Source organism: Octodon degus, unplaced genomic scaffold, assembly GCF_000260255.1.
Source record: "Octodon degus isolate 3935 unplaced genomic scaffold, OctDeg1.0 scaffold00012, whole genome shotgun sequence".
Lineage (NCBI taxonomy): Eukaryota > Metazoa > Chordata > Mammalia > Rodentia > Octodontidae > Octodon > Octodon degus.
Window position 1 is genome coordinate 6,363,443 of NW_004524588.1, and position 13,351 is coordinate 6,376,793.

The following is a 13,351-nucleotide window of genomic DNA, read 5'->3' on the forward strand; positions in this document are numbered from 1 at the left end:
GAGAGAGAGAGAGAGAGAGAGAGAGAGAGAGAGAGACCTGATTTAATCATTGGAACAATCTGATACTAAAATTTCCAGGAAGAAAAAGAGAGTAACATGTGAAACAGCCAGGGAGTGAAAAACAACTGAGCAAAGAACTGTGGTGACCCAGACGCCAGGGAGAAAACTGGAGTTTGGAGCAGTAATGTAGTAATGCACATAGTGTTCAACTGAGGGGAAGTACAAATGGTAGTGCAGAGTGGGATCAGCAGGAGGGCTAATTAGACATAACCATGGAAATAGTGGTACTCACAGGGGCATTACTGTACCATTTTTGTGGTACATACAGCAGATATTTAGGATGTTTAACTTAGTCAGCTAGTCATTAAACCTGAGATTTTTATCAAATTTTGTGCAGTGATCCTAGGCAGTCTAGAAAAAACTGTGTATCCTTGTTAAGAATAATGTTTGCTTTGTAAAAGCATAAAATAAAATACATAGAATAATATAATTATGCTGACCTATGATGATCATAATTTTTTTTTTTTTTTTTTGGCCCTTGCGCTTGCCAGGGAAGCGCTTATTCCACTGAGTCATCTCCCCGGCCCCCATAATTTTTTAAACAAATGTGTTATATGCTTTTACTTTACATATCCAACATTTAGTTTGATATCTAATTAATCATAATTTCAGTATAGTGATGAATGAATGATATTCCCAGATGTTTGCCTTAAGTCTGTTTTATATAACCATCTGAAATTTCTATTGTTAGCCAATGGCAGGTTACCTATACTATGATGGTTTTATTCCTACTTTAGTAGTTTGAAGAACTGCTAAGTTTCAGTTACAGACTATAAAAATGAAGGTGTGCTTTTTCCCCACTTACATTCATGGAGCTGTAGATTCTATCTGTGGACACCTCATGAAAAGCTCCTGATTTAGCAGGTAAAATAAATCCTACCTATATGAAAGTGCCATCAGAAAACATACCAGTTTCCTATGGGCAACTCTCCTTGAAAGAGAAGCAGTTGTCTCCATTTTAGCTGAGCCTGCACGTATTTCCATGTATTGATATGTACAGAGCTGGCTAGGACCCTTCCTTGTCCAACTTCAACTGTTTTCAAGCAATGCATATCACCCAGGTGCTGGTGGTAGTCTTTGAAGATGGCAGGCAAGTGTTTCCCTGGACTTCCCACCTGCTTCTCCCTAGTATGAGCTGCATCAAGACGGGATGCCTTGTGATAGAGGCTATATAGAGGACTTCCTGGAGTTTGAAAGATTACACATCAGAGCTGAAGCACCAACCCCAGAACATTAGCTACTATCTCAATTGTGTAATGCAGATTACTTTTCTTTCTATTCTTCTCTCTGCATATGGCAGAAGTAATTTCAGGCCTCCTACCCATCCCAGCTCATGGCACTCACCAACTTCCCGCCATTGTCAGTCACTCATCCTCAAGCTACTCCTTTCTTCATGAATGAATAAAACCCAGAGTTGGCCCTGGGTTGAGACCTTTGTCCCAGATAGCCATCATCATGGCTGGACTCAGGACCCCTTGACTCCCCATTACCACAAATACGCCTTAGTGTCTTTCTTCCCACTGTGGGTGGCACTCAGTGTGGTAGATTGCAATTAACTTGATGGAATTCCAGTAACTTATCCATGGGATTATGAATGTAAACTTTCTAGACCTAGATGAGGACCAGGAAGGGCTCTCCATGCATACCAATGATGAGTAATTTTATGGTATGATACTACATAATAATATTTTAGTATATTTTTCAGAAGAAGAAAATTATTCTCAGAACACATGAATAAGAATGGCAGATAACTGAAGGAATTTGCCCATTTGTATGAATTATAACGAAAGCTCCGTTTAGTTTTGAATAAACAAGAAGTATGAACTGTCTAAGTTCATGCTTCATGTAGAGTGTGAGCTATCATCAACATATGACATTAGTCAAAAGGTAGAGGAGACATAAAAGTATATCTACTTTTTTCCCATTTTTGAAGGAAAATGTAAGTGTTTTAAGGAACAGGCTAGTTGAAATCATTCTAGTTATTTCAAAGAACCATTGTATTTCAATATAAACCACTCTTATCTCAAATGATGAATAGTGTTTCATTATATAAGAAACCTTTTGGAGAAAATCTTGTTCTATTATCACTATAGGAAAGTAAACAAAGTGCTATAAAACAAATCTCACAAAAATTTTATTAAATAGTTTATTATTTTATTAAAGTCCTCAGTTTTTTGTGGAGACCTCTGCGCCCTACTAATGAAGTCGTGAAGAGGATTATCACCCCTACACATAGTGCCAAGATTTATTTTAGGGTCTCAAATACCCTTTGCTATAGATCGTGCGTTAAATCCTGGACTCAAATAACTTGATTTTCATCCTTGTGAAAGACATTTTGCTTTGTCTTTCTGTTTTGCATTGCATGCAGAAGAAGAACATTGGTAGACCTTTTGTTCGCTTTGTTTTCCATTTAATGAAGTCATGGTAAGTCAGTAGAGCCTCTCTTGACTTTTACATGAGGCAAAGGGTGCTTTGTCAAGCAGTGACCTTGTTTTCTGTGGCTTCTTTCAGAGAGTGTGGAGCAGGAACATTTGTCAATTTTGCATCTTTAGAGAGAGATGGAAAACTTCCCTACAATTGGTGAGTACTGTTTTGGAACCAACCTCTAGGTAGCTCAGCTGTGCTCCATGTATGCCAAACTCAGCTATGCTCTTTTTAAGGGATAAGTAGTTTTGTCTGATTGTCCTGGCATAATTTCAGGGGGAGCTGATTTTCAATGGGGCTAGATTATCATACAATATGATAAATTCTATCATCTTAATACAATTCAAAGTATAGAAAATGTCCTATTACCATATTGCTCAAAGGACTAAAATAGTCACGCAGGAGCCCCAAACCATTTAGAAGAGAGGCTCAAATGCAGGAGCCATACTGGGCAAGTGGTAGCGGAAGGCCAAGGGGAGACTGGATTGAAACAGCTGGAGATAGGCCTGCATCCCTATGTTAAAACTCATACTCCCTTGCCTGGGGACATGAGCCGGCATTTCTTCTGCTCAGCAATTAAGGAAAAGAATGCACCCAGATCCCCCACCTCTCAAACTTATAGGGAAGTCCAACCAGGCCCCAGTTTTTTTTTTTTTTTATGAACTTTATTGAGAAACAAATAGCAATGAGACAGTTTCAAAACCAATTAATAGGACAGTTTCAGTAATTAATACATTGCATATTGTTGTTTTCATAGTGGTCATTCATAGTACACAGAATATCATGTCTGTACCAGGCTCCAGTTTTCTTTACATTTGCATTTGAAGGGCCTAGAGAGAAGAGACATTTGAGGAATAAGAAAAGTATTGTCTAGAGATTCCCTTGGCGGACCTTGTAACTGATAATGATATGCCGAAATTAACAGTCTTATCCAATTCACACAAAACCCAACCAAGCCACTAATTAAGTGAGTGTTTAACATGAAACCAGCACTGCTTACAAAATCTAGTTTGTTTCTGTTGCAAGCAGCATGCAAATATTTTTAAATACATATATATTTAAAATATACTTAAATATATACATTGCATATCAATTCTTTGTAAGTGATTTTTTTGTCTATTTTCTAACAATCCCCTCCCCAAAAAATTAATCTTGAAGAAATAGGGATTTATGACTATAAATTTTACATTAGAACCAGGGAGGAAAGGGATGATTTTGTTTATTTATCTACAAGTCACTTCCCTGATTATGAAAATCTAATTGAAAAGGATTTTGTAAAAACAATCTGTTGTGCCATTTTGAAATTTTAACATATAGAGAATTTTACTTTTAAATTATGATCAACCAAACTTTAAAGAATCTCATAAATTCTTGATGGTGAAAATTGAGGAAATGTACCTTGATTTGTTCAACTATATCAGCACCTTTCCTAAGATTAAAGACTTGATACGTTTACAACTGCCTGACACACCCCTAAAAAGGCCTAATCTTGCCTATAATGCCAGCTACTTCTAAGACTGAGGTAGAGAGATCAAAGATCAAGGCCAATCAGGACAATTTAGAGAGATTGTATCTTAAAATTTAAAAAATACTCCTAATTAAAAGTGCTTGATATATAGCTCAGGGCTTCCTGGTTCAATCTCCAGTACAGAAGAAAGGAAGAAAAAAGGATGAGAGGAAGGGAGGGAGGGAGTAACCTGTCCTCAAGGGCAGTGATGGACAGCCCATGTAGAGCTGACCCATTTACACTTGAGACTCAAGAGAGCTACGAATTGCCTAACTTTATAGTCAGTCACAATTTGTGATATTTATGGGAGATGAGTTTGGGGGAGAATTGAAGCAAAAGAGAATTCACTTCCGGACCTCTGTAACATGAAGCAAATTCTCCTGCAGCTCCTGACAAAGACAGTTTTGCCAGCAGTTGTGTTTTCTGCCTGACTGAGAATAGCTATCTCAGTGGGGATTTGTTTTAACGAAAGTGACAAGGTGACAGCACATTCTCCTCTAATTCTGAGAATAGATGCAGCCAGGGGATATTTTTAAATCTACATGAATGGATATTCTGTCTTACAAGAGGTTTGCAAATCTGAAATTGGATTCAAACCAGGCACTTTAAATCAAGGATCAGAATTAGAGTTAAAGCAAAACTCAATAATTTTGCTTCCACTGAAGCAAGTAGCAGGGAAACAATAGACTGCGTAATTGATTGGCTGTTTAATTTAAATGAACAATGCCTGAGTACCGCATATATCATACCTTTGTTTTCAGGAATATTTTTGGAAATGACAAAACAGTTTAATCCAAATATAATATACAAAGCTGCATCTAGACATGAAGCTTTATAATAATGTTTTCCAAAAGCTTCTGTTACCAGAATCAGTGTACGTGGTCTGGCCATCTATCTCTCTGCACACCAGCTGCTGTTTAGCTATCAAGTGATGCTACAGAGGTTTCCTAAAATAGGTACATGCATCGGAAGAGTAACATCTAAGAATACGACATGAGGTAGCTAATGAAGCACTTGGGAGGCTCGTTTAGCTGAATGCAAAATGCAATCACTTAATAGCAGATGAACTGACACAAAATAAGTTCAAGGAATTGGAGCTGATGATAATAAGGTCTTGTGTGAATAAAAACTGATTTTGTCAATATTGTAGTACTTAAGCGCTCAAGTGTACATTGCACAGAATGGAGTAATATTTAATTGTAATTAAGGTACTTGTCGTAGTAATCGATCCCAGTAGGTGAGTTACTGATCTCTGTTCACAGTTTGTATTACTAACTCGTGCACTTTTTCATCTTTACATCTGTTATCTATTAATGCTCACAGGCGTAGGAGTATCTTTGCTTTCCTAACCCTGTTACCTTCATGTCTTTGGACTGATTACCTTTTGGCATTTTATATTAATCCTTGGTAAGTGATTATTTTTTACTGTTTACCTAACGTGTACTCTCTGAAAATTAGCTTTAAAAAAAAAAGTAAACAAAAAGGAAAGTCTTCTTTTCAATTATTCTATGTGTTTGACAGCATTTAGAATTATTGATCATGTGTTGAAATGCAGGAAAACAATTCCTGGTAGCACGATGCCTATAGGGGCTTTCTACCTCAGTTTTCTTTTCATGAAATTCTTGGCAAGGTTTGCTTTTATTTAATACCAGTCATTTGTTTGTTTGTTTTTATAGACTGGGTTCATTGACTTGTCATCTTTGTACATGACACTTTCCATTTCCTTCCCATTTCCATCCATGAGAGAGCTCCATATTTCCAAAAACTAAAGTAGAGGACTTAGAATCTACACTCTGTATTTTGGGGCCTTTTCATTTTTGCAGTGTTAACTCACTAAACATTAAATAGCTATGTGCAAGGCTCTTACATAATTATCTTATTTAATTATCCCCCACAATCCTGTAGAGTTTTATAGCCCCATTTTAGAGATGTCAAAATAGAAGTCTAGGGAAATTAATTAACTTAATATCATGTACTACTACATAAAAAGTTCAGGTTCCAAATCCAGATCTTTGTTATTTTCTTCATTTCTGCACCATTTGATTGAAATCTTGAAATGTATTCTTTTTTGTTTTTCTAATGTATCATAACCATAACCTTGAATTCGAGGCTACAGAATGCAGAAGGATATTTTTTTTCCTAAGCCAGCAGAGAAATGGCAGCAGTTTTTCAGGAGACTGACAAAGTCACTGATCTTAAGAACAAGCATTAATATATGGTGTGTAAGTACTAAACTGCATCCAGTCAGATCCAGAAATGTGGACAGCTTGGGAAGAACTCAGAAGAAAGCAGTAAGAATATCTCATGAATTGGAAAAAATGGACCACAAAAGGGAGGAAAAAATAGGCATCAATCTAGAAGTTTATTCATTCAAAAAGACCATTATGCCCTGTTCTTCCCACTCTCTAAGGACAGAATAAATACAGGTGCCAGAATGTAGGAGTTCATGTTGCCATGGAAGAAAGATATTTTTAAAAGCCTTTCTCTTTTAGATTAGTAGCACCAGAATTTGTATTTTCTTTTAAACATTTTGAGAAAAGGTAGATATGTGTAATAAAGTCAGAGGAATATGCTGAAGGATTTATATTCAGAGTTACTCTGTTATAGTTACTGTATTCAGTGTAAAGCTTCATCATAACCTCTGTTCTCAGCAATTCGTGTCAGATAGTTTTCAGGTCTGAGTAGCACACACAGATTCTAATCTGACCTTCAAAATACTTTTAACTCAACACCTAGTTATCATCCTCAACATTTTTATGTATTCTGAGAGTACTTGTAATGAATATCCTTAAAGAATCCTCCACAGATTTCATTTAAAACAAAAACATAGAGCCAGGGAGATAGCTTAGTGGAATAAGTGCTTGCCTGGCAAGAGCAAGGTCCTGAGTTCGATCCCTGATACCAACAACAACAACAACAATAATAATAATATATAATATTCATTTCCTCTCTTAAATCTCTCAGATTTTCTCATTTTCCAGTTTCATTTCTAAGCTTTGATCTAGTAGCCTTGTGTGTGTGAGTGGGGTGTGTGTGTGTGTGTGTGTGTGTGTGTGAGAGAGAGAGAGAGAGAGAGAGAATTTTGTGTCTCTCTTAAGCTCCCGTGATGAGCACATCAAAGTCCAGCAAACCCTTCAAGGGCTGCCGTTTATAGCACTTATTAAGCACTGTGAGACCCAAGACAGGAAGAGAAATAAGTCCTTCAGCAGTCTTTAGAAGAATTATCTTGATACTGTAAATGTCTGTCACCAGGTGAGAGGTTGAAACATAGAGCCCTCTACTTCCTGTCACTTTCAGAAAAGTTCACACATATCGTCCCATGAAAATGCACCGAATACAAATTATGTCCACAGCCCTTAGCTTGTGCTGTGTCTGATAAAAAAGGAAACTGCAAGCTTCTGCCTTTCCAGTTCAGCTCCGCCTTCCTACAGTTACTTCAGTTCCTTACTGTTGGCTTCATCTCCTAACTGGTCATTATTTTCTTCTGCTGTCATCTGCTACATAGTCCTTTTGAACGCTTCCTTCAGATGCAGTTGTCTTTATAATCTAACTACCTCATGAATTACGGCCACAAATAACAAAGCCATGGCCTTCACATTTCCTAACACGTCATCTAACTTCCTCTAGAAACTGGATTTCTTGGGAAGATATGTTCCTGCTCATTTTCCTCAAACCGCCCTGTGCTGCTTGTGTTGGGGTGAAATCCAGAGACATTCTCATAGAGGATGTTGCTCAAACCTTTGCCCCAGATGTTAGCAGAATCTGTACAGCACGTGTCCAATTAAGATAGTCTTAAGAATCTGGCTTCCAAGATTACAAGTGTAGAGCATATTTCCCATGGAAAGAAATGGCATACTGAGAACTGGCTTGATCTAGATGTGGTATTAATATTTGAATGTTTTGCTACCAATGCCTGCATCATACCATGCTCAAGGATTCATCTGCCTTTTCTATCTCTGGGGCAGCTGGCATTTTAAGCATAAAGCTGCACTTAGTTTAAGGAGTCCAGCTCATGGTCACCGCCAAGTTGTATTTAGAGAATGATATTACCCTCAAGAACTTTTTCAGGTTTCAACATATTTCTCTTCAGCTCATGTAAAAGTAGCACATATGAAATTGGGGACTTTTTGAGTCTTGTTGTGTTGTGTTTAAACCATTATAAATCCCTCGTCTCTGCCACGGCCTCATATTGTTCTTCCAGTGTGAGTAGTTTTCCCAGACTGTCCTGGCCATAAAAACTCATGCACAGTACATCAACTTCTTGAAGTCATTGGGTTTTCAATCTTACCTAATATGGGGGGGATATTAAAGATTTGCCTTATCCCCTATGCATGCATATACTCAACATAAGAGGGATATTGTCTATTGGCGATTTGAAAAATTTTTGCAATGAAAAAGTGATACCTTAAATATTGCAGAAATATTTTACCGCAACAGGCGCACAAGATAGTTCTTTATATAATGTGTTAGTGAAGCCTTAATTTACACGTTTTAAGTGAATTTGCTTCTCTGTTGTCTTGCAATCAGCACAGCAATTAAATAATTCTATTAATATTACTATTAATTCTATTAATATTCTATTAATATTATTATGGAATCACATAACTCAGCCCTTGCATATTCCATAGCCTTTACAGAAAAGAATACTTTGGAATCAGTAAGTCCTAAATAGAACAATGAAAGTTGTATAAAAATCGTGAAAACATAACTCTTCTTGTGGTTCTATGCCATACAAAATATGAGGGAATTCACTACGGTATGTTGAAGGTATGCTCAATAATGAACGAGATTTTAAAAAGAGTCTTTCCTCTGTGAATCAGGTTTCTACACAGCTGTTGAATAGTAGCAGCTTAATATGTCAACACTAAATGTATTCAGTGTCACTCTCTCACTAACATTTGTTTCTTCCTAGTTTCCCTTAAAGTCTGCTTGAATAGAATTTATTTGGCCTCCAACCAATCTCAAGATACACTGGCAGCCTTCCGATTTTACCAGAGCTCTTGGCCCTCTGTCCTGGCCTTCTGCTTTCATAAAGCACTGAAGTAATTGGCTCTTACTATACAAGATAAATGTGGAACTCCTAAAAGAGATCAATAGATATTTCTTTAGGATCCTATATGCCTGCAGCTCCGTCCAACATTGTGGTGTTTTTTTGAAAGGATGTGAGAGGCAGAGTTAAAGCTGGTATTCCAATCTAAATTCTAAGTAAGGAAGACAAAAAAGAGAGAGAAAAATGAAAAAAAAAAGAACTACTGAATGAACTGCCTTCTCTTAAGACCATCCATTTAACTACTGAGTGAACTGTATTTCCATGCTTAAGAGTAGGAAGAAATAAAAACTAGAAACAGTATTTACCTCTATGATTGGTTCCCAACCTTTCCTGACCTCTGTTATTTCTTCTCCCTCCACAAGACTCATCTACCCCATCAGGACCTCACAAGATCCCTTAACATCAAATTCATAATTGAAACATTAAATGCAACTGTGAGGTTAACATAACAAAGATGCTTTGTTTCAATTCAATTCAATAAGCATTTAGTAACCACCTGATGCATGTACCATTAGCTATGCTCAGACCTGCAGGGAGATAATAGTCTATCAGTGGGTGTGTCCACACCTAGCAATTATATAAGGAACATTCACAATTTTAAACACAAACAAATATGTTGATACCTGGAGTATTTGTATCACAGCTAATTATTTAGCATGGGCATTTATTTTCTGAAAATCATGTCTGTTTCCATGAAAAATATTTAAAGATCTTTCAGAATGACTTAAAATAAAATGTCTACTGTCATATCATTGATACTCACTGATGTTTTAATACCATTTTTATAAAACAGTGAACTACAATGACAGAGGGGTTCAATAAGTACACTTTCACGTCAGGTGACTTAGTTATCTTACCCATTGCATGACATCAGTTACCCCAAATACCCTTAAATAAATGTAATTAACCAAAGCACGTGCTGATGCTTTCCAGGTTTACATTTATAGACTATAATGATTTAAGAAGAAGTATTTATAGGTCCAGTTCCTCAGAGAGCTTCAACACCTAGTTCAGAAGAATAAGAACAATGCTATAGGAGAATCATGTGAGTCATTCACTCACACAGAGAACACAAACCCACATTCCTTGGTAATGTCAGAAAAGATTATTTTACCCTTTAATCAAAGAGTACAAACATTAAAAGAATTTTTTTTTGAAAAGAAACCACTATTATGTCAAGTTCTCCTTTTAATTTCCTGATTCTTCCTTCTTGCCTGCAGAATCTGAACAATCAGGCAACAGATATTTCTAGATATTTAAAACTACCTTAACAACTTTATTACCAAGAACTTAAAATTATATGAATATGGGTCTCTTGCAAAAATGAAATATAAAGTGCAGCTATATTCCTGTTTTTAAAAATGAATCAAATTATGATCATTATATTGTCACTAAAGGAAAAGTAGTTTAACAAACATGAGGTACGTTTAATAAAAGTTAAGTAAAATGGAGGCACCTGATGTAATTATTTAAGGCTCCTCAATTTTAATCATTATTATTAGTCAATTTTTTCATCCAGGTAAATTTACTTATTTTTGTTTCTCAGGAGTAAAAATGGTTTAAAGAAGAGGAAACTGACTAAGTAAGTTTCTCTTGTTTTTTTCATTTGAAAAGATTTTTGTCACAATGATCTTAACTTTCTGAATTAAAAAGGCCACTTATCTTCAAATAAATAGAGTGTCTGTGTGCAGTTGAAGCTAAACACAAAATACTTTGGAGTGTTTACTCATATCAATGGAGAGACCAAGGAGTGAGTTTATCACAGAGCCACGCCAAGAATAAGGACAGTTCTCATTACATGAAATCTGAAAAGAATGGATTGTTAGGTACCATACAAGTCTTTCGAGAGAAAGGATGGATTTCTAAATTTAAAAAATAAGATATTTAGCTGTATCAAAAGTGAATAGAAATCCTTACCATGTGATATTTTCAGATCCAGTTTACTTCAGAGAATGGTGTTTGCTCTGATGTCACAATAATTACTTTGATAATGCTGTCTCAGAATACCTTTAAAATAGGGAAGATTAGTACTCTTGCTAATCTGGGGTCGTAGGTTAAGTCATCAGGATAAGCCATCACCTGATTCCAAAAGCCTACTAGATGAGCATGCGCAGGTCTTTTGTTAGTAAAAGCTCTACATAGAAAGACAACTTTGGGGGCCAGCCATATAGCTCAGCGGACTAAAGCATCTGCTTAAGCAGAGTGCAGCAGCTGGTTCGATCCCTGGGCTTGCCATGCTGGCCCCGCCCCTGGGGCACGCTGACATAATGACTGAGACTGGGAATGGTGGCCTGTGCCTGTAATCCCAACGCTTGGCAGGCTAAAAATGGGAGGATCACTACAAGTCTGATCTATGTAGTGAGACCCTCTCGACTCTGTAGATCCTGTCCTATGTACCCTGTCCTAGTACCAGGGATCAAACTCAGGACCTTGTGCTTGCCAAGCAGGTACTTATGACACTGAGCTATCTCCCCAGCCCCCAAAGAGAACATTTTTTTAAAAAATAAAGTTCATTCTCATTTCGTGTTTAGGACAGACTATTGGTACATTCGTATAAGAAGGGGCTTAGGGGGATTCAGCCAGGCCTATGACAGCCATGCAGGTGGAAAAACCATAATGAAGTGATCCATAACATAATCCAAAAGAAAAGTTGATGTAAATATGTATTTACTTAGGCTTGAATGGCTTGTAATTTTATGACAAATAGTTTGTCTAAGCCTATTTCATATCAGTATGCATGGATTTGACACAGACCAGCTGGAATAAGAGAGAGGAGACGAACCTAAGTAGAAGAAGGGTACTTTCACCTGCTTCACAGAAACAGAAGTACTCTGCTGCCCACAAGTGACTGGTTGGGTTGTCAAGAGAGAGGCATAATATAGAGCAACACAGGACAGAGTTTGGGGACCAACTCATGACCAACTCCCAAGGGCCAGGGAGAGATGTGGAAAAGCAAGACACAGACAAAAGATTTGTGCAGTTCAGGAGTGCCAGAACCCGCCCACTGGCCCTGAACCCATAACAAACCAGCTTCCCCTTTTCTTATCATTTTCTTCCCAGAGCTCCAAAAGCCATTTCTTAGGAGGCTTTCCCTCTCTTTCCCATTTGACTTTTCTTTCCTTTTCCAAATGTCCCACCATTCTCATGTATTTTGCACACTTATTATCTCCACTGACTTCCTCCCATACCTCTTTTCCTTACCTTCTCTCCCACTTTCTCCAATGCCCTGCTCTCTCCTGCTTCCTTTCTCTTCTCTTCTCCCTGTGTTCCTGTATACTCATTCATCCATCCATCCATCCATCCATTTCCTGATCCTTCCTCTGTCTTCCTTTCCCCCTCTGAGTCTTGATTTTTGCTTCTTCTAACCCAGAAGTATTTTCTCTGATTGGTACTCCCTATACATGTTCTCATTTTCCTGAGAATGGAAAATTTTAAATCCAGTGTTAAAGTTGATGCCCTCCCTGCTGGACAACTTCATCCAGACAAGATAGTTCATTACTAAAAGAGTTCATTCCAGAATAGGAGTCCCACATTTAGCCATTCCTTTGGAAGACCAACAAGTCATAAGTAGGAAAAGCTCACGGTCTCTGGGCTCAGGTCAGGATCCTACCACTAAGGGGCGCCAGGGTGCTACACTCTTTCCTACCTCCCTTGGTCTTACTCTCTCATCAGGAAGCATGGGCCCAACCTCCAGGTCTGCTTCAGGCATCAACCAAGCAAGATAATACATGTATACTATGAACTGCAGTGTGCTTTGTGGGTATGGATTATCATTGTCATTATTTAAAATATTTAAGCGTGTTGTCTGGAAGGATAAATATCTCTTAAAATGTACTGAAATCAAATTTGGTGGCCTATGCTTGTAATCCCAGCCGCTCAGGAGACTGATGCAAAGGGATCAGGGCTTCAAGGCCAGCCCAAGCAACTCAGTGAGACCCTGTCTCAAAATAAAAAATAAAAAGTACTGGAAGTGTAGGTCACTGATAGAGTACTTGCTTAGCATGCTTAAGACACAGACAGAAAGACACACAGGAAAAGAGAGAGAGAGAGAGAGAGAGAGAGAGAGAGAGAGAGAGAGAGAGAGAGAGAGAGAGAGAGATATTTTAAAGAGAAAAAAACAAAATTTCAAAACAAAGTAATAGGAGGGTATCAATGGTTAATACATTGTATATTGTTATCTTTAAATTAGTAGCTCAGAGTATATGATATAGACATTTAATTGTTCAAACAATATTAGACAAACCTTTCCTTTTAATGATCTAAAAGAAATTAGTAGTAGTATAACTATCTTAACTATCATACATAATAGT

General features: G+C 37.3%; 1 protein-coding gene across 3 annotated transcripts in view; it reads left to right on the forward strand.

Annotated features, from left to right (window-relative positions):
• Nucleotides 1-13,351, forward strand: part of Ptpro (protein tyrosine phosphatase, receptor type O) — a 265,902-nt gene that overhangs the window by 213,590 nt on the left and 38,961 nt on the right. The window contains exons 16-18 of one of the 3 annotated variants that reach the window (XM_004626095.2): nucleotides 2,572-2,640; nucleotides 5,315-5,398; nucleotides 10,588-10,623. In XM_004626095.2, coding sequence (XP_004626152.1) covers nucleotides 2,572-2,640; nucleotides 5,315-5,398; nucleotides 10,588-10,623 — 189 coding nt within the window. The remainder of the gene's footprint in view (nucleotides 1-2,571; nucleotides 2,641-5,314; nucleotides 5,399-10,587; nucleotides 10,624-13,351) is intronic. The other 2 variants (XM_023709537.1, XM_023709538.1) reach the window with 2 other exon arrangements.